The 21,836-nt window shown below is 38.4% G+C and overlaps 1 protein-coding gene across 1 annotated transcript; it reads right to left on the minus strand.

Moving 5' to 3' along the window:
- Positions 1-6,065: 6,065 nt before the first annotated feature.
- On the minus strand, positions 6,066-21,787 carry LOC109486458. The gene is made up of 16 exons (XM_019790324.1): positions 21,689-21,787; positions 18,992-19,069; positions 17,995-18,201; positions 17,388-17,516; positions 16,756-16,881; positions 15,418-15,631; positions 14,447-14,595; positions 13,417-13,641; positions 12,165-12,368; positions 11,155-11,270; positions 10,895-10,939; positions 10,021-10,130; positions 9,555-9,736; positions 8,715-9,053; positions 8,004-8,136; positions 6,066-7,427 (listed from the first exon to the last, which is right to left on the minus strand). The coding sequence occupies exons 2-16, from the start codon at positions 19,059-19,061 to the stop codon at positions 7,016-7,018; spliced, it is 2,661 nt and encodes an 886-aa protein (XP_019645883.1). The 5' UTR covers positions 19,062-19,069; positions 21,689-21,787; the 3' UTR covers positions 6,066-7,015.
- Between the last annotated feature and the right edge of the window lie 49 nt (positions 21,788-21,836).

A 21,836-nucleotide genomic window follows, 5' to 3' on the forward strand; every position in this document is an offset into this window, starting at 1 on the left:
TTTTTTTTGCTCGCCCGCATTAGATTTGGTGTTTGCGGAGGATGTCATCCTTAAAATTTACTTCCTGTGGCCTAAACGTATCAAACAGGTTTTTCTTTGTTAAAGTACTTACATGCCCTAAGACCCCCCCCCCCCATTTGCGGATCTGTATAGCTATGGGCCCAACGTGACTCACTAAAACGTGATTAGAATTATAATAGGGTGCATTTGAGAAGTACGAAAAATACATTTGACTTTCATTTATACACAAAATAATCGATCGGCATTTCGGCCCCTGAAACCAAATGCAAATGACGCCCTAACTGGAAAACCGTCACAATTTAAACCATACATTCATATGCCAAGACCTCACAGCTCAATGTACAACTAGCTGATGCGCCCATGGAACTTTTAACTCAATAATTTTGTCTGTATTCTTTTGTGTATCCGCGTATGGACCAAAGGGTCACCCATTTTTACTGTGTTCTGAGGCCCTCGCAGTTTAAATCTAGTAGGTCTTTATTTCTCAAAATACTTGTTAAAAACTGTTCACGTTACAGTTGTCCTGTTACATGTTACACTGAATTATACTATCCTATTCTGTTGTGGGTCACACCCTGGACACCTTTACTCGGAGTCTACAATATCTAACTATCTAGGAGTTCGCATCTATGAATTCATAGAACGAGACACAAGCTCCCTGTAGATGGTACATCACGCTTTAACAATTTAATAGATTTAGGATTGAAAAAAAAACACAAATGTTTCTGTAATGCACATTATGTACACTGTAGCAAAAGTTTACGGTCTGAGAAAAATGGACATGTTCACGGAACCATACATTCACGGTAACAACAGATAAAGGAAAAGAAGATCCAGGAATTATTTGTTAAATGTAATGATCAGTTCACGGTACAGAAGTGACAGTGAAAACAGTGAACATAACAGTACAGTGAAAAAAATCTGGAATTACCTTGTGTAGGTCTGGCAAATCCCGGTCTAAACCCTCCTGGTTCTTCTTCCTGCTGAATCCCAAACTGCTGTGACGACACCTTCACAACAAAAACCGTCCTTATCTTAAATCAGGCGCCTGAACTCGTGCAGAACAAACAAAAAAGCATTCACGTGAATATCAGACTATACCATTACCAATAACCTTGTTAAAGGTAAAATACTTATATGTATCATGTGTCGATAAGGATTGCAATAGCTTTAGCAAATAGTTGTTTTAAACGCAAGGTTTACAAAATAACGTTTCTAATATTAAAGTTTAAGTTGGTTAAATAAGTGATGCTAAATGTTGTTCGTTCTCCCCTAGATATCAAGAAGATGGTATGATCATTGTGGTGTTTGGCCTTGTCTTATCTTTTCTAGTCGGACAAACATGTCACTTATAAGTAAATAATAAAGTTTATGTGTGTGATTTTGTTTGAATAGCTGTGTGTGTGTGTGTGTGTATGTGTGTGTGTGTGTGCGTGTGTGTGTGTGCGTGCGTGCGTGCGTGCGTGCGCGTGTGTGTGTGTGTGTGTGTCTGTGTGAGGGCGGATGTGTGTGTGTGCGTGTGTCTGTGTGCGTGTTTGTGTGTGTGTGTTGGGGCGGTATGTGTGTGTTTGTGTGTGTGTGTGTGTTTGTGTGTGTGCGTGAGGGGGGTATGTGTGTGTGTGTGCGTGTGTCTCTCTGTGTGTGTTTGTGTGTGTGTGTGTGTGTGTGTGTGTGTGTGTGTGTGTGTGAGGGGGGTATGTGTGTGTGTGTGCGTGTGTCTCTCTCTCTCTCTCTCTCTGTGTGTGTGTGTCTGTGTGCGTGTGTGTGTTTGAAAATCAACTCCGATGTATAATGTCAGCATAGAAGTCCCTTTGTGTTATCAGATTAAGTTTATTACATCCAGTGTTGCCTTTGGCACAAATCATTATGTCACTTCGCCAGGCAGACTAAATCCAAAAGGCGCCAAATCTGGCACTGAAAATTTTTTTTTGAGGTCTATCTGTGAAGATTTGAGACTACCATGACATGGCGAAATACGAAAGAGTTTAAAATTACAGACTGGAATACCTGTGTATGTAAAAGTAGAGGTTAAACAGCATATATGGAGCTTATAACTTATAACTGCTATCCTATCTATAAGTTGATTATACACGATCTGTTTCATGTATTGCTACGTATCACCAAATTTACCGTCAATATATGTATACAGAAAGAATACAGTGATTTTTAAGAATTGGTATTTCTTTACAGTAGTGATATCTGTTTTCCCTTTAACGTTCTACAACAGGCCAGGGAAACCACTGAAAATACTAAATATGCACCCAAGGTCAGCGTAAATTACTGTTTTACAAACATAGAGGACTTGTGTTAGCGTCGTCAATGAAGGTCAGATGTCCAGGTAATAAGAAACACGATAACACTGTTAAACTGGGTAGATTTAAAAAAAAAAATGAGTAAAAAACAGAAACTAAACTGGTACCTTTTTTCGGTCTTTTAAATCTCGGTCAATCCCCTTCTGGTCCTTCTATGTGCTGAGCCGAAAACTCAAGTAACGCCACCTGCTTTACAGCAAACACTGTCCGTGTCTTGTATAGTCAGGCGGCAGAACCCGTGCAGTACAAATTGATACAATTCACGTGAGTTACACGTAACGGCTGTACCAATAACCTTGGTAGGGGTGAAGTCCGTGTATTATGTTAACATAAACAGTCGTTTTATTGGTAATAATAACTTTTGTGAAACATGGAAAACATACGTAGGTATTCGTATATTCTGTTTACTAAGTACTAGAGAAAATTTAAATGGTTAAAACGAGTAATTTTACATGGTATATTTTTCTCCCCCCGCCGCATAAATGGGTATGGCCCAAGTACTGATTGACCTTGCTTCACCTTTTCATAGACAACCTCTTTGTCATTTTTAAATCTGGAAAAATGCTACTTTCTTGTTTTGTTTTGTTTGTATGTATGTGGAAATGAACTAAGTTGTATACTATTAGTGTTACTGTTAGCTATACCTTCGAATTCCGTTTTTGTTGCAGAACGAATTCTAATGTTTTGGCTGTGTTTGGTAGAACATGCCTAAAAAAGAAGAGTTATTACACTTGCCCAACAGGTTTTCCTGTGCTGTAAGCCAGCATGGTTTGACCTTCGCTTGAATCTGTAAAAGTGTCTGCCTTATTTTACCGTAAATTACTTGATTTTTACAGTAGCAAATGTAAAATCACGGTCTGAGAAAAATAAACATGTTCGGGGAAGACGTATGTGACGGATTATTTGTTTACGGTAGTGATAAATTCTCTGTACAGTAGAGACGGCAAAAACCAAGACTACAAAAAATGCTGTGAAAATTAACTGTGATTTACAGTATTCTGATCACAACAATTCCTGTTGTTCCGCGAAAAGACGATTGCATGTCTCTAAGTGTCCTTTTTTCTACGCTTTAAGACTGTTCAAGCCTACCTAAATCGCGCTGTGTTATGATCCGTACACCATATAGGAAGGCCAAGTAGAGTAATAACAAATCGTTCAAAATGATCTTGATGTATAATCACTGATGGAGTACAGGACGAGTGGAGAAGCCATTTTTTCTTGTGGTGTCATCTTTGATATCCCCGCTCAAGGTACATTATTCAAGGTACTTACTCGAGCAAATCCTGAGAATTTATGAATGGGAAGTGAAAGTTAGATGCTTCAATAAGAAAACAATAACATATAGCAAATAAAATGGTACCTTAGCATGAAAGTTCATCTGAGTTGGTAAATTGCATTATGAAAAGCTTAAACTTTTCTCCAACTCAAAATTTGACTCACCAGAAATTAGCTGAGGAAGACTGAGTGATTCAGTCGAAAATTTCTGGTGAGTCAAATTTTGAGTTGGAGAAAAGTTTAAGTTTTTCATAAAATGGTACCTTGTGTCGACCTGGCAAATTTCGGTGAAACACATGCCGGTTCTTCCTTATGCTGAGCCCCAAACTCTAGAGACGACACCTGCGACACAGCAAATACCGCCCTTCCCTCGTAGTCAGGCGGCTTTAATAAAACAGAACAAAACTGAGAGCATCCAAGCGAATCTCTTAAAGGCCATTTTACAGGGGCAAACGAATCGTAAAATTCTGAAAAAGGGAGGCTAATTGTCCAGTGGAGTCATGAAAACGGTAATTTCCTTATTAGCCCCGCACTATTCGTCTCGGTGGAGTAAACCAGACATTTTCAGCCTGAAATTCAGCCCTGGTATCTTTAGTACGCTTAAATCCGTTTTGTCGGCGAGGTAGCGGATGTTGGGTATCTTCCTATTGACTAGGGCGTTAACCGTTGGAATTCGGTCGGCCATTGTCCCTACCGCGTTGATTTAAATTGTTTGACGTTACAGTCCAGCAGAGGTCGATAGATTGGCTGTCTTGCTTTCGAGAGTCTAGCCCCAGTCCTGCGGAGCCTAACGATTTTGGTTGCAAATAAGACACTGTCAATATAGCACCCTTATCATAGTTTACAGAAAGTCCATCCCTCAACAGAGACGGGGGACGCCACAGACTTTCTACAAACTATGATCCAATGCTCACGGAGTCACGTGTGTTATATGCGTGGCGTTCTTGGCAAAGACTGGAGTTGCACGTCCAAAAATTTGTGAGAGTAAAAATTTCTCGTGTTGGAAACTTCAGTTTAAACTTGGTTCATATATACCACCCTGTATATGTACTGTACACTTTGGGGATATTTCTCGTGTGTCGCATCACACCGCAGCGAAACGAAGCAATTGCGGACGAAATTATCCCACCGCAGATGGAAAATAGGGCAGGGGCCTATGACCTGATTAGGGCATATTAAAAGATTATTGATAAGGTTCTTATGTTATTATTTAAAGGGGGATAAAGCTAATTTTAAAGCAAGCTGCAATATGATAAATGTACCACCAGAGTACAATTCTTACTAGTTTTACAGTAGCCCATCATTAATTAGCGTTTTTACTGTAGATTTAAAACTCACGGCGTGGTGACGTCTAATTCGATAATGACTTGATTGACTAAACTTGCTTCTAGACCTTTCCATTGCCAGTTTTAATCCTTTGGACGCCTGCTTGTCATGTAAATGTTTGGAAATACCTTATTTGAAGAGACATGAAAGCTACGCTTGAAGAAGCATTTCCCTAAATCCATCAGACTTATATAGAAATTGCGAAGTTATAACATTTGTGTGTGGGGGGGGTAACCCTCCAATCGGGCACGGAACGACACAACAATGGAAACTGTCAAGCAATGCATCTCTGGGGAACAGTTAGACTCATCAGACGCCTTTTGCAGGCTAATAAATAGTATGGAAATTAGCCTAAAAATGGAATATCATTGGCCAAAGGAGATGGCCGCTATAGAAACTCCAGTTTGCAAACTGGAGATCCTGTGGCCAATGATATTCCCTTTTAGGCCAATTTTTATACTATTTATCAGCCTGCAAAATGAGTCTGATGGAGACTAGGAAACATACAGGTGTGGAGGGCGGAGGGTGATGGGTGTTCTGAATATGTGGACCTGTAGTGGCGGTTTGTCCGGGTACGATTCAGTTTTGCAATGCAACAGAGAATATGACAGAGACTACATTGCCCTTACACCGTGGTTTATTGAATAACGATGTCATTAACAGTTCAAACAGTCACCAAGAATATTATGTAAGCCAATACGTCCATTAATTATATCTATTCGTGTCTATCTATTTACCTATCTGTCTAATGATCTATCTATCTGTCTTTCTATCTATCCATATATCGATTGATCAATTGATAGATAGATAGGTAGATAGAGAGAAAGATTTGATAAATATAGATATATTGAAAGAGCTTATGTTGGTAACTTATATCTCTAACTTACAAATATCGTACTAGTTTTTGTAGCTCATACATTTATGTACTGTACAGATGGTTACAAAGATAACATTAAATGTGAAAGGCACACCGGATATTGATAAGGTTTAAGGTGTTTGGTATCAAAAAAGACAACAGTACAAATGTTACAATATAGGGAAACATCCGAAATGTTTTAACAAGTTTTAAAGAATAAAACACCACTCATTTTGCATATAAAATAACATAGCATTTTAAAATGTAAAATGATGTACTAAATATGACTGCTTATGTAATCATACGATCACAAAGCAATCTAACCCCCAACCGACATCACCAAATATAATAGCTAACTTTCTTACTCCAAACTCTTCTTAATGCTGTCTGTCTAGTGCAGAAGACAATGTTTCAAGACTATCCAAACTCTTCCAATATTCTCAATTTATCCAGTAGTAGGATTTGATTTGTCTTTGAAAGTTATAGGTGATATTCTGTAAGTTTCAATGAATCTCTATAGGACTTTCAGATGTAATTGTTTACAATAATGGACCAAAAACAAAACCAGCATAACGGAGCTGAATTTGACAGGATGTGAGAAAATACGGCATAACATAGCATTATATTATGGCCTTGATATATAAACACAACTTTAAGTATTCTATCATACTATGCACAGAATATGTTTGCCTACATGTATATTCATAGGCCAGGTACTGGCCACTTGCTCCCCTCCGTCAGGTACTTCCAGTCAGCTCTATTAAACCATGCCATGACAAGACAGAAGATGCTACTTCAAAATCTATTATATGAAGAAAAAATGAAAAACATCGACCCCTAAAGTTTAACTTAAGATCACCAAAAATCGTTACAATGTACTGATATTTATGCCCATAATACTTTACCTTGTTACCTTGTTTTCATTCTACAATGTATGACCTTAATGTTTAGGTAAAACACATAGAAAATTATGTTTTTTTTCTTCCAGATCAAAGTGATGTTATACTATTAAATCGTTTTGGTTATCTTTAAAACAGGCAATCTGTGTACAACTAACAATGTTTTTTTTTCAACCTGTGCTTTTATCGAATTTAGAAAACATTTGTTTTTGATGTTTAAGATCAATGCATGCAGGTGAAATTTGATGCCGACAGGAGAAATGACATCACGCGAATAGCATTTAAGCCACACCCGATGAAACGTAAAGTCGCAATCATGTCCCTTTTTAGCTAACACTGACAGGTTTGTAGCCAATAAGCAGAGTGCATGGAATGGCCACCACAATGGCGATGACATAAAGGACCAAACTCAGCCTGTCTAACACACTGGCAAACAAAGCATACTCCCCGACTTCTTCATCGTCATCACCACTACTTGCCAGAGCATCAATGCTACCAGACAGTTGTCTAACACTGACCCTAAGCTCATTTACGCTTCCTTGTAAGCCAATGAGAGTAGCTCCGACCTCATTTTGCACGTTCAGGGGTGGGTTGACCTGTCCACTAGATGAGACATCGCCGTCGATTTTGAAAGAGCCGTTAGTTTGGCCTTCTACATCTGTTGGTTTCTTCCCTACGTTGTAGCTTGTTGCTTCCTCGTTGTTTAGCTTCTTGGTCAGGTCCCCCATAAGTAGGGCCCTAAAACAAAAAAAAAGCAATTAAGTAAAACAATGCACTTTGACAATGATTTTATGTAAGTGTTTGGTGTTAATTTTGATAAGTGTCACCGTTTATCCCTTTGACATGATCCCAATCACTATTTGTAAGCTAAGGTATAATTTATTTAAACAAAATTCTTCTTCCTAAGTTACCTGTTCTTTAATTTATTTAATTCATGTTAATAGATAATAGTTACTTATACCTGTTCAAAGGCAGGAAACAGGTGTTCTTATGGGAATCACTCGAGGTCATTGGAACACAACTCAAGTTATTTTTGGATTTTTTAGAAGATAGCCATGTTCTATGTGGGTCACCTGAGGTCATATGCGGGTGATTATTGAGTTGTTTAATGTATGGATTGGGATGAATAAATAACAGGCATTGACTCTATTTTTGACATTACGGAATGTGGAATGGAGCATTCTGATTGGTCAACGTCACCCGGCTATATGTAATATACTTTAATTAACACCAAAACTTCCAAAAGACATGTTTTATTTTGTAAGCTATATATTTAATCTAACGACAGGTAATGTATTTGAATCTTTGACATACCTTGCTACGTGCTTCAGGAAGACCGTCCGTACCCATTTAGGGACAGGTCCCTTCTTGTCGTGAATGATGATGATGAAAAGAGTCGTCAGCATGAAGAGGGCCATCAGAGCCATGCACACAATGATCAGCATAGCTGGAAGAGAACATAAAGTAACATGCGATCGTTATCATATTAACCTTAATATGAGGTATGAGTTCATCATCAAATAAAAATGAGTTAATAGAATGGACAACACGATACTTCTACAAGGTCCCTACGTCAAACAATCGATGTAGCTACATGTATAATGGCCCATGCATATCGCTACATTCACAGGCTTTTGTACAGTTGTTGTTCGGAAGATTCTGTGCAACGGCAATCGATATATTTTATGTCGTTTTGAAGATTTCTGCCAAGCCAGGTCACAAAAGGTTTGTAATTGTACTTTTTTTATTATTGGGACATTAACGCATGGATCCTGTATACATCTCATTCAGCAATCGTTTTCTATATGATTTTAATCTTTATCGTAGTTAAGGTTTCCACATGAATCAAATTTGACTTCGAATTAACTCATATTCGTTTTGATTCGTATAGGTAAGGTAGGCCTGGCATAAATTCGAAGATAACTACAGAACTCCGGTAGAGTCTGGTCGGCTCATTTTCGGGAATGGAGTCAAAAGGTTGTGAATGTGGGACAAGGGTTTTAGTAAACTATTTGGGCAGCTTACCGATGAATGGCAGGCTGGTTGACACAGGCAGGAAGCCAGTAACGACGACCAGAGACACCACCATGGACAGCAGCACGGTGACGCCGAATCCAATCCTGTCTCCTTTATCAATGGGCATGATGAAGGTGATGACCATGAGGACGACAAGGATGAGACAGGGAGAGATGGTTGTGGAGTAGTGATAGGTGGGATCTCGTTTGAGCCTCATGGTCAGACAGGCCGTGTTGTTGACAGCTGAAAGGGTTGTTTTCCCACTCCACTCTCCGCTAGTGATGTCAGCCTCGTTGTTTGTACAAGTCAGCAGGTTGTTGTCTTTATACGTTGTTGAGTTAGAACAGTCTAAAAAGTGAAATGCCAAACAATTCGTTACATGAGAGCATAAGTAACTATAGTAATGTGTGTTCATCTTTGTGGGTAGTAACAATGGTGCAATGTTAAACTTTATTCATATGGTACAATGATGCAAGTTTTACCACTGCCACATACTAGAGAAGAACAAGTAAGTAAATGCTGTCGCCGTCATCAGGATATTTTTTTCGTGTGATCCGTGAAAATTACGGACACGTAACCAATTCACACGAGACTATAGAAAAACGTGACATCAGCCAAACATGTCAGCCAGTTTATATCGTCCCCCGTCTCTGTTAATTGCTGACTAACACACACACATATATTTATGTATAAGGGGCTAGAAAAAGTCAGAATATTGAGAACTGCAGGTTGTTTGGGAGAAGGTATACAGGTATATAATCAGTCAGAATTGCCTCAAGGAAGGTGGTAGATGCTCACCAAAAAGTGGGTTACATGAAAAAACTCGATTGTGCTAAAACCGTGCCTTACCTATTTTGTACTCTTCTCCAGCTCTCCAGCACACTGCACATGTCATGTTGTCCTGAGGGAAGAGGAAAGGGTCCAGGGTACAGGTTGTTGTGGAGAGTGCTTCCACAGGCCAGTTCACCTCTCCAGTGTGCTCCATTCTCACCTCTGCCTTTGGAAATCCACCGGTGTAGTCAGTGTTTGCGCTGGTAGAAGATGTCATGACATTGAACTTAGAATACACGGACAATTTTGTAATTTTACAGAATATTACCCAGGATAGTACGATAATATTATATTTAAAAGATATTTGATATTTGAACTTGTGTCTCAGAATAAGAGTATGACTCAGAGTACTTTAAAGCTTTTGTTAAACTTAAAATTAACTTTTTAAAAGCAAAATCATTCCATGAGTTTGAAGTATTATCATTCCTCAGATGTTAATTGGAGATTCCTGGTTTTGCATAATACAGAGTGAGGAAACATTTACTTTCTTTCCAGTGTCAGCGTTGGCTTCCACACTTGTTCGTCAAGAACAAAGATATGGTCAAGTGTTCCGTATTCCTTTGGTTCCCATTCCAGACGGGCGTCCTTCCATGTCTGTAACATACACATCACAAGTCATGGTGGCGGCACACTAAAGTTTTAAAAGTTATTTTATGCCGACACAAACGCAATGGACAACACAATACACATTTTCAGCTAAGTAAAGTGAGTAAAGTCGTGTTAAGTGCCTTTCCAAAGGGCACAAGATCGGTGGCATGGCGGGGTTTGAACCCAGGACCTCTTAGTTCTGAAGCAAACGCTACTGTTACGCCACACAACCTTACTGCAAAGGCTCCATATTGCATTCGATATGTTATGAAGACCAGCTATATGTAAATTATTTTTTTCTAGCTATGAGACCGGTGCAATAGCTCAATTGGTAGAGTGCTCGCTTTGTAACCGGGAGGTCGTGAGTTCAAACCCCGGCCGGGTCATACCAAAGACTTTAAAAATGGTACACACTTCTTCTCTGCTTAGCACTCAGCACAATCATATGAGAAAAAGTGTGGCGAGGTCAAACACACAGCACTACCAGCGGACGAGCCCCCTGCTGTAGTGCATTGCACAATTGTGTGTCGCCCAAGGGCTACAGAAATGGATATGGGCACCACCCTACGCTCTGCATAAGAAGCATGGGAGACCTTTCTGAGACTAGTACTGTAAATAGTACCGAGACTAGTGAACACACGAAAAATCTTGTGCACGCGGATGTCTTTAGTATAATCAAGTTAACACGGTCTTACTAATTTTATAAAGCCAGTGGACAAGGTTACAAACAAGAAGTCATATTACACTGCAACTACTAAAAATAAACTTACGTATATTGCCTTGAATGATGTTACTATCTGTTCAGCCTTCTCGTCCTGAATAATATTGGAAAATTGATAAAAGTTTTTGATTTTCAATACTAGGGATAGAAGGCATAATCTTAATCTGAAATGCAAACCCAAATGACGTACATCATACAATATTATATGTTAATTAAATATATACAAAGGCAGGCTCACATGGGAACCTTCATTAAATTTACGCCACATCAATAAATAAGATTAATATAGTCGGATATTTTACTACTTACCAAATTGATGACGTTGACAACATATGCCTTTATTTCCAAACTTTTAGTTGGAGACACCGCCTTGTTGTAAACATCCGAGCTCAGAAGGTCCTTTTGGAGCTTGTAATTTTGATCGACTGAAAAAGGAAAAAAAAACATTAAAATGTTAAATTAATTCTACAATTTTTGTGAGCCGCATTTTATTGAGGTCATTAAGGGTCATTGCATCAAGATACAATTTACATAATTAACAATACAAATGTAACAAGACTTTTGATAATTTCTATTTGGGACTGTGATAGCTTAGTATTGTCAGTTAACAAATCTTATACTATATATAGAAATACCTTAACATTAGAAACCGCATATTTCCCCATAAGGATGATGTAACAATGCCTAGCATGTATGTCACAGCACTACGTTCCGGCATGTATTGTAAACAGAAGAAAAAAAACTAGCTTAGGTGCACTATGAACTATGTGACACCTTTAGTGCACTATGCACCAAGTAACATCTAGTGTCAGTGCACAGTAAACCAGTCAGAATTCCCTGATAAGGATGACAGAAGGTCGTAGAAACGTCGGCTTGAAAAATAAATGGTTGTGATAAAAAGGAAATTTGCTATTCTAACTACTACACATTTTTACACATACCTCGTGCAAAACACACAAGTGTTGGATCTGGTACCTTGTTCGTATCTTAATCTGTATTTCTTAAAAAATAACGATACTAATGTTTCACGCCACAACTTCCTGAAGGAATTTACAGGCATATTGGTGACTTTTGTAAACGGTGCATTCTTTGCGTTTGTACACACAAAAAAAAAAAAAAACGCATGGAAAATTCCTTTACAACAAAAACATGTATTACCTGGAATCAAGCAGGAATCATATACCAAAATTTCCAAAAAAATCCGTCAATGGGTATCGTAAGCTACACCTGCCAGTACACAACCCCAAAAACGGTAAGGTGTTGCGGGCGCGGATGGATATCTTTTTTCTACAAGGTAAAAATTTGCTACTTTATCATACCTTCGCAGTCTGGTGTTGCTGTTTCCCATTCGGCTTCTCCTGTTTTGTTATTATACACACATTTAGCTTTGTTTGGTGGGGAGTTTTCCTTGAACTTGAATCCAGCATTACAGGTGTAAGTAATTCGGTCCTCAGGCCAGTAGAACTTTAAGACTGGGCTCCTTTTTCCATACTGGGGCTTCCCTGGATCCTTGCACCCTTGTTCTGAAGGAACGACAAATGTAACGCCAAACAATGAAAATGCTTCATGAAAATTTATATAATTTTAATATAATTTTAGCTATTATAAAAATAGCCTTTACCTTCTTCAGATTCTACTTTCCTTTAGTTATTAGGTTGACACGGAAGTATGCACAACTTGCGTTGTCAACTGTTTAGTGATAGTGTCTCTGGAGCAAGAAGTCGTGCAATACTGAAAGGGGCTCAGCCCATATAACATCTGTGTCCATAATATCACCATCGTCCATAATATCGCCACCTTGAGAAAAATGTGCTTAAATATATTTTACTGCAACATACCCTAGGTATGTACATTTGAGGTGTGCAGGTGTGCATACCAAAAGTATGTTGCAGTAAAAATAGCTTAAAGCAAACTATTTCTCAAGGTGGCGATATTATATGGACCCTGGTGATATTATGGACACGGATGTTATAGGAAAAGTACGTTATGACATTTTCTGTAACATAGCGGATTGTCAACGAAACAATAAATGTATTCAAGTTGATACATTATTGTCTTCTCTACCAGTGGAATACTATCTAACTGTCTTATTTAGCCATACTTCATAGAGATCACTATCACTTTGGCAGGTCCAAGAATAACTTTCTCATAAGATACATATAAGATATTTTTCTTTCAAAAGTAGACGAAAGGATTTCCTTTTGTAAGTAAGAGTAAGAGAAAGCAATGAACGATACATTTATTGTATCTGCCAGTATCATTTATACAATTTTGAAACAAAAACAAGATATTTAAAGATATCTCTGATAACTGTCACTCTCTCGTGTTTTATTTTGTTTTGTCTTATTTCTGCCACAGATGCATACGTTAATAGTCTACGTTTAAAAAAGGACAGAACATTCAATAAATGGAAGTAGAATTTTATGTTAGCACAGACATGGTTTTATTCTATTTCCGATGCATAATGTAACCATTGTTGGTTGGAAATAACTTTTGGAAATAAACATGCAATAAGTATTTTATTATAGTATACCGTGTTAGGCCATAAATTTATGATTTATAACTACTTACTGTTGCAAGGAATGAGGTCACAGTATTCAAATCCGGTTGAAGTGAAGCACCATGGACCTCTCCCATCGCCGTCTGGGTTGCGACATTTGTTGTCCACGAGGTTTGCCCAGGGATAGGGCTCCATGTAGGTTGGATCATTGTCCCATCGTTCACAGGCTACCCCGGCTATAGGAGCTCTCGCCGCGTTTCCTCGGTAATTTTCACCATTTCCGTCGAAGCAGTCCACTGTAACGTTAAAAAGATTTTATCAGGTCAGTAGAATATTAATCATAACTAAATGATAAGAGTGCCTGGCCAATTTGATATTGTCTTGCCAATTTCATAGTCTCTACCAGACTCCTTTGCAATATGAAAAAAAACGACTTAAAAAGAACGTATCTGGCCAGGGGATTCGGAGGTTTTAGAGGGTCCAGTTAGCCTGTATAGAGTCTGTGAGCTCGTAAACTTGACCCTCAATAGTCTGTCAACTCCCCTGGTCAGGTACGTTCTTTTTAGGCCGATGTCTACTATCTATTTAGCCTGCAAAGGAGTCTGCTGGAGACTATCAATTGGATACTGTATTGCATGCGCAGCCACCAGAAAGTGTGATGATCATGACAGATTATTAGAAGATGGGATATTGTGATTTACACAACCAAAGCTTGTTGCTTGTTTTTCATGTTCATTTTTAATTTAGCTATAGACACTTTTCTCGGAGTTTCTCACAGGAGTCTACTTCTCGCCTCTATTTATATAATTGTAGCCAAAGTCGGTGAACCTGTCTGCTTTTGTTGGGAGAACACCGATAAAGACAGGAGTTGTGAGCCACCTAATGGTTACGGATAGCGGCAACAATCAGCACTTCAATCAAAATGTTCGAGGAAGGTGACTGAAGATATCAGCAACTAAAGTGAGAGAAGTACTGTTTTAAAAATTCTCTAAATATTCACTGTAAATGTGTGGCATTAATACGCAAACCTGCAAGCTGACAATTGTGTCATCCATACATATAGTAGATCATGCATAAAAAATTATATAGATAAAGACTTACCACCATCCAGTTTTGAAGTCACGATGTTGTTACAGTTGGTGTAGGGGAATATCTCACAGCTTGGAAAAGCTGACCAGGAGTCTTCCTCCTCACACGAGGACTTCACTTCCTCACACCAAGAACGACACGGCAGTTGTTGGCGATTTGGGCTAGAAAAATACCGGTAAATCGTTAGTATTGACCTATTCTACTTTTGCTACTGCCATGACAACAAGTGACATATTTTAACCTTCATTGAGCCGCGGCGGGGGCCGACATAGTCTACAAGATACATTTGACCCAGTGTTGACGTCAGACTTCAAAGACGTCACGCGACAAGCTTCACTGGGTCAGTCTACTGAGGAAGACCAGAGTGACTAGTCGAAAGCTCTAGGTGAGAGAATTATTTTTGTTGGATCAAAAGTTTTAAATTTAAACAAGTGACATATTTACTTATCGTAGTTTTCCAACAACACTAATGTATATCTTAAAGTAACTAGATAGCCCTTCTATTATAATAGACGGTTACCACAGTTTATCAACCACTGGTTATTGTTGCGCCTGGATTTTTTTAAAGATGTCATACTTATAATTTCTTATAACTTCTAATTGAAGAGGCAAATGCATTATGTCATTATATACACACCAAAGAGAAGGGGTGAAATTAACGTTACTATGACATAGTGCCTTTGCAATTACATATGCCCATAGACATAGTTACTACCAAAACTACAACTGTTCTGTGTTACTAATAATCTTTAAATATCTATTTGCAAAATCATTCCTGAAGGCTAATTGCTTTCACAGTCAAAGACACTATTTGGTAAAAGACAATAATAATTAGCAGACAACTACTTGTCTTCTACTACTACGCTATCTATTATGAGGTTTGACTTCTTTTTGAAGGCAGTGGATAATGAATAGTCACACATTCTGCATAATAAGTGGGTTTTGTAAACAAATAGCCATTACTAAAATCTTTTAAAAAGTACCTGGACTCGCAGCGAGGTATAACAGTAGCACAGATCAGTTGTTGTATACGGGGATGACAGTCTGAATCCCCAAGGGTCTTGAGGTCATTGAACCTTGCTGAGTTTTTAACTTGGGCTACAGTGGTGTGGGTGAAGTTGAGTGGGTTGGGAAGGGTCATCTTACTGTACTCAAGGCCCCTGCACATCACCATGGACGACGGGATATTCTGACACGCTGAGCAAAACGAAAAAAGGTAAAAGTTAATTTTATTTAGTATTTATTTCAGGTATACGTACATACTCATAAAATAATACATAGTACAGGCATATGTGTATACAGAATATACATGCAAGTACATTGTAATAACTACAGATAACCTAACTTCATGATAGCCCATAAGTGTTACGATAGAAGGCATCTGATATCAGAAAGTATAAGATGACTGAGGTATAGGAGGAAACATATGTTTAAAATGGAAAAAAAAAACATATGACAATTTTGTCCAAGACCAATCCCTATAACAAGAATCTTGCAAACACTGTCCTGCTGGGAGTTCTTTGCATTAGAATGTGTTGGAATAGTGGGTGCTGCATTTATTTTACTAGTCTACAATTTTACAATAACCCAGAAAACATCAGCATTGCATACAAAGGTAAAGGGTCAAATCACCCCCACATCTGTTGGGAATGAATGAATGAATGAATGAATGAATGAATGAATGAATGAATGAATGAATGAATGAATGAAACTTTATTTTCGTGTCGTGCGCTTTCCAGCGAAATTTTACGAAACACATTTTCTCGAAGATTGTCATAAAGGGGACAGTAAAAAAGAAAATGTGTTTCGTTTTCTACTCCACCCAGGTCACGCATGGTACAGATTCTATTTTCCTCAGGAATTCCCTGGTACCGTCCAGTTTCAATATTGATAGGTAAAATACCAGCTCGCAGCTGCGCACACTGTTGGGTTACGGCACTGGGGACAAAATCTGACTCCAAACATGTTGTAAAAAACAACATTTTTTTTTAAATATGAATAGCAAAGTTCTTTCTATCACAACCATTTATTTTTCAAGCCAACGTTTCGATGATCTTCTGTCATCTTCATCAGGGCAATACTGAGTATTACTGTCATTATTATTATCTTCATCAGGGCAATACTGAGTATTACTGTCATTATTATTATCTTCATTAGGGCAAAACTGAGTATTGCTTTGATGAAGATGACAGAAGGTCATCGAAACGTTGGCTTGAAAAAAAACTGGTTGTGATGGAAAGAACGTTGCTATTCAGTCGTTTACCAACCTGATGAAATTATTTACGGAGTTTTTTTTTTCTTTTATTACAAACTATACATACTACAGTGGCTTCCATCCTCATCACTCCCGTCTCTGCAGTCGTTGTTTCCGTCACACCGTTTCCAGGCGTCTATACAGGTCACACCGTTGGCACACCGGTACTTGCCAACCTCACAGTTAGAGAATACTGGAGATCAAAGTAAACACATGTATTAAATCAAAAGAAACATGTACACCAATAGCCGTCATTGTTATGCTGATGTACTAACAAAGGTTTAACAACGCATGTATTGTCTTGTTTAAGCAAAATATGACTAAAGTAGCTTTTACGACTTGTATTAAAACCTGATATTCCTTGTCATAATTTTAACATTACTAACTTTGTACATTTCGCAAAGGAAACTAGTGTGCCCAAATTATGCCATAACGTTTAGAAAATATTGTTTAATCAGTTATTTGTTAATCAGAAACTCAAATTGGTCTGCAGGCAGTTTAGGCAATTATTGTGGCTGAGTTGTAAAAAAATTGTATTATTCGAAATCCATAAAAATGGTAAAAAAATATTGAATTGTCAATGAAATTTTGACATTTCACACATGATCTGTAATAGTCATTGTTATTTTGTAGAACTTAAGTGCTGTAGAGCAATAGCACTGTACAACTTTATAATTAGCTCGTTTGTAGTACGCATACCTTTATCTTCAGCTGCATAGTTAGCCAGGAATCCCTTCTGGTTAGTGGATGTATCGGAGACAAGTCGTACAGTCATGAAGCTGCCGGTAGAGGTTACAGGTTTGGGGATAGTTGTGCCAGTTAGTTTTGCTGTAGGGTGAAAAAAAAAACCTTTAGGGGAAGCACTGGGCATTTTAGGTAGATAACACATTGGAGTTTCATTTGTAATCATCAAAAGTATAGTTGCTCGATTCGCAATCTAAATGATTTTACAACTCCATCAACCATACCGCATTTTAACTACGAAATGTACGACAGAAAATGTGTGATGGACTTGTATTGGCTGGGGAAGGATGCAAGGCCATAGCCGGAAAATATAACGTCAAGAAGTAATAAGCAATTAAAACCATTTTAAAATTATTACTACAATGACTGTTAACGGTCCTGATTTGTCCTAGTAGTTTGCAGTTAAAACATCTTTTTATTCTATTGCATGTACTATGTTACTCAGTTCCGATATACATGTAACAAGCATTCAGCCCTATGGTTACAAATAAATAAAGATTGAATAAAAAATTAAACACTCTCACAATACTTGCTCAATAAGTTATAATACAATTGTCCTCACCTATCTGAAATCCGGACGCAGTTGTGTTTCCGTCATACACGTACACGAAGTCGTAGTCTTCCTCAACGGCAAATTCCGTGAAGGTCAACTTGACGACTTTAGGCGGAGAGACAGAGATCACATATCGGCAGTCATGGTCGTCAGGATAGTTGTTTGGGTAATTTGAACTGTTGAAGGACCCACTGGCACCAGTAAGGCTTTCGCACACTAATAAGAGAGAAGAAAAAAAAAGTATAGATGCCTCATGTACTTAAATACATATTTTATATACGGCCAACAAAACAAAAAAAAACCTCACATGTGCATATTTTTTCGATGAAGACGAACGGAGAAATTTAAAATATACACAATGTAAAAGGAAATAGTTTTTTTCCAACATGTAATCACACGACGTTGTGAAGGCACACTCAAGTTGTTTTATCTTATACTAATGCCGCCAACAATACAGGGGACAATACAATCCATCCTAATTTGCACAATTGCCTTTCCCAAGGGCACAAGATCGGTGGCATGACAGGATCCGAACCAGGGACCTCTAGGTTCCGAGTCGAGCACTCTGTCGCTACGCCACACGACCCCACAAAATTCGAATTTAGGCTGGGCGGAACGCCCGAATATGATTTAGTTAAGCCCGGACAGGGATACAATATCCGCGCGTCTTCCGACCGAAGTGACCAATCAGCGCCAAAAAAAAAATAAAAAACACGCGGTCGAGGATTGAGTTTATCCCAGAAGTTTGTGGCACAAGTAATCGTTAGCTGGAATCATACGGGCGCCGATTGTCGGCTCGTACCGAGTTTTTCAGCGGTTTTTCAGCTAGTACAGAGTTTTTTTTATGATATAACGGCCGTGAAAAAAGGAAAATAGATATTTTGTCAGATACTCAACACATATAACAAAATATCGGCTATGTATCACTTATATCAAAATCACCATATAATAATACTAGGAGAGGAAGGAAAGAAAAAAATGAAGTAAAATTGTCACAGTTACTTACGTGTTTGGGAGGACACGCCTTTAGGCAGAAGGCAGGGACCGACCACGGCAAACCACACTAGTGTCCACATTATGTGAACTGGGGACAAAAAAAGTTAAAAAAAAACATGGTACCGTAGTAGATTTATCAATTTTTCTCATTCAAAAGATTCCCCCTATTGTATTTATATCTTAGAAATCAAATTGGCTCTTACATAAACCATCGAGACATTTAGTATGTTTTTTAATTTACTTTGCAATCAAAATATGTCAAAAAAATACATACTATACGTTGAGTACTATTTTTTACTAATCAGGCCTGTTAAACATAACCCATTGTTCCGACCCATATTAGCTTAGGCCACACCAAGTAAATTTTATGGATGACGTCCGCGCGCGCATTGATTTTGGCCTTTTCCTAGAAAAAAAAAGAAATTCCGCTTCCTGTAACTATGACCAAAGAGTCACAACAGTGGGACAAGGGAAGATGTGATTAAAGAAAGGAAACAGGACAGGACGACAACTGCTGTTCCACCTGATTTATGGCTGTTTTGATGATGAATAAAAGACTTCTTGCTTGTTACACTGTGTCACCTCATTCAAATTATTTGTGTCCTAACATTTGTCGTCTCTTAGTGTATTTCTAATCTAGGCATCTTGTTTTTTAGGGCCCTTCTTTTTTTTCGCCCTCTCGCATAAGATTTAGGGTCTCCAAAGGACGTCATCCATAAAATTTACTTGGTGTGGCCTTATCTATACATAAAAAAATAAACTACAAATGCTAGCAACACATTTCTGGGGTGATCACATATTAAAATCGTCTAAGAATTCATGACACAGAAGACAGATCACACTATGCTGTACTGTAAGCCTCGCCCCTGGGTCGTCGCCAAAATTACAATTGGCCCTTTGTCCATTTTATAGTTTAATTTGGTAGAAGAATAGGTATTAGTATCTCGTGCATTGTGTCGAAACTGGGACAACAACAACATTCCATTTCGAAGAGCACTATCATTTTGAAAAAAAAATTGTACAGAACAGTGCATTTTGGAGACAGACATAGGTATAGACAATACCTGCCTTTCTAGTTGAAATCAAGACTGTACCCTAGATCTTCTAAAATTGCTGTTTACATCAACAACGCATATGTTTCTAAGTGCAGTAAGCGATGACATAAAGATAACAGATACAAGTAAACCTATACTTTATCAGTCCGAGTTGTTTTGTTGCATCTGCAAGTGTCACACGTGAGGATTTGGGTACGGTGTCTAATCATAGAGAAGGGGGCACACCACAGTTTATTTTGGCTCTCAATTCGATTCTGCATACCCTCAACTCTAGCGACCGTCTCTTTCAGGAAATACCTCTTAAGCCAAAACACTGTGTTTGCAAATAAAGGATATTTCTCTAGCTACGAGAATAATAGAATTTCAATTTCTTTCATTTCTCACATTCTAGTAAATTTTAAAGGGGGAAAAGAATTTTTCGATGCCAAAAATTGGCTATTTTCACGTGTAATTAAACCCATCACCCAGAATTTAGCCACCGATATGACTGATATTGTCGGAAAGAGAAAACCCTTATGCATTATTAATAAAAGTATAAAGAAAATCCCAACACTGAAATTATCACAATAGCCCGTCGCGCGAGGCATAGCGACAGCACCCCCAGAACGCATACAAGGCATATCTAGGTCAAACCGAAGCACCGCGCTGAAGGCGGAAGGACACCCGGAAGTAAACCTCGGACCCGAAATCAATTTTCACCCAAAACACGCCACTTCTTACACTTTCCAGCCATGTTAGTAGTTAATACCATTTTGCAGCAGATTATGAGAATTTTTAACTCAAACATGAACCATCGGAACCCCTTCGTCACTGTTTTTCCGGGCACTACCTCGAGAATTCGGCTGGGGGTAATTATACTTGTTGAACCGGTTTTTGTTTTGCTGCAAGCCAGCATGACAACGATCGCTAAAATCTTTCTTAACATGCGTCTCCTTCATCATACCTAAATTTCCACATTCTCTGCCAATATATAAAAGAAGATCAGATGCCAAGTAATAAAGTACTTTTTAAAGGCTGATGAAATACATAGCAACTTGTCAGAAAGTTGATAGAATGTTGGGATTCGGTTAGAAGAGTGTCGGGCGGTCTGCATTTTTAGGGTTGTTGGGAGTAGGTTGGAAAACATTCGGAGCTCAGTTGAGAACTCTTAACTAATGTACATGTTCCGAAATAGTCAGGACATTGTCGTTTAGAATGCTAGACATTAGCCACGACTTAACACGTTCAGAATGTTCTAAACCTATCTCAAACTTTGGTTGGTTAGTGATCTAGGGCGAGGTCAGAAAAATGTGCGGGAAGTGGGGCAGCGGCTTGACACATTGAACACATTTAGAGAACCTTATTATTTCTTCTTTGCCTTCGTTTTTTTTTCAACGTCTTTATGCCATTTGAAATATTCAACGAAGACAGATAGCATTTAGACACCGGATGAATATCAAGATTTAGCGAAGTGAGATAAGCATCGAAACTATTCACAGCTGCATGCACGTATGAAATTATAGCTTGACAAAGAAAAACACACCTGATGCTAAGATAAACACAATCAACGTATACTATTGAGGACAGTTATAGCCATGAAAACAGTATAAAAGATATAATGAAGAAGATAAGATAGAATCGTCGATTTCTCGAACAAAAAGCCACAGACTTACCTTGTGTCGGCAGGCGGTCTGTTGAAAGACGACAAAAGCCCCACCCGTTTTTTTGTTCTGTCACATGTTAATAAGCTCTTAGCCCTAGTGACGTCATCTGGGTCACAAGTAACGCGGTCCTTGTCTTGTAATCAGGCGGCTAAACTCG

Source organism: Branchiostoma belcheri, unplaced genomic scaffold (assembly GCF_001625305.1).
Source record: "Branchiostoma belcheri isolate BF01 breed outbred unplaced genomic scaffold, Haploidv18h27 scaffold1, whole genome shotgun sequence".
Lineage (NCBI taxonomy): Eukaryota > Metazoa > Chordata > Leptocardii > Amphioxiformes > Branchiostomatidae > Branchiostoma > Branchiostoma belcheri.

Excerpts from the sequence above, each read along its gene's own strand:
- LOC109486458 (XM_019790324.1), bottom strand. The coding sequence starts at position 19,061 with ATGTGGACACTAGTGTGGTTTGCCGTGGTCGGTCCCTGCCTTCTGCCT. Across the intron at positions 10,940-11,154 it reads TTGTCAACGTCATCAATTTG|GACGAGAAGGCTGAACAGAT; the intron begins GTAAGTAGTAAA and ends AATATTATTCAG. Across the intron at positions 7,428-8,003 it reads TTCCTGAAGCACGTAGCAAG|GGCCCTACTTATGGGGGACC; the intron begins GTATGTCAAAGA and ends TTTTTGTTTTAG.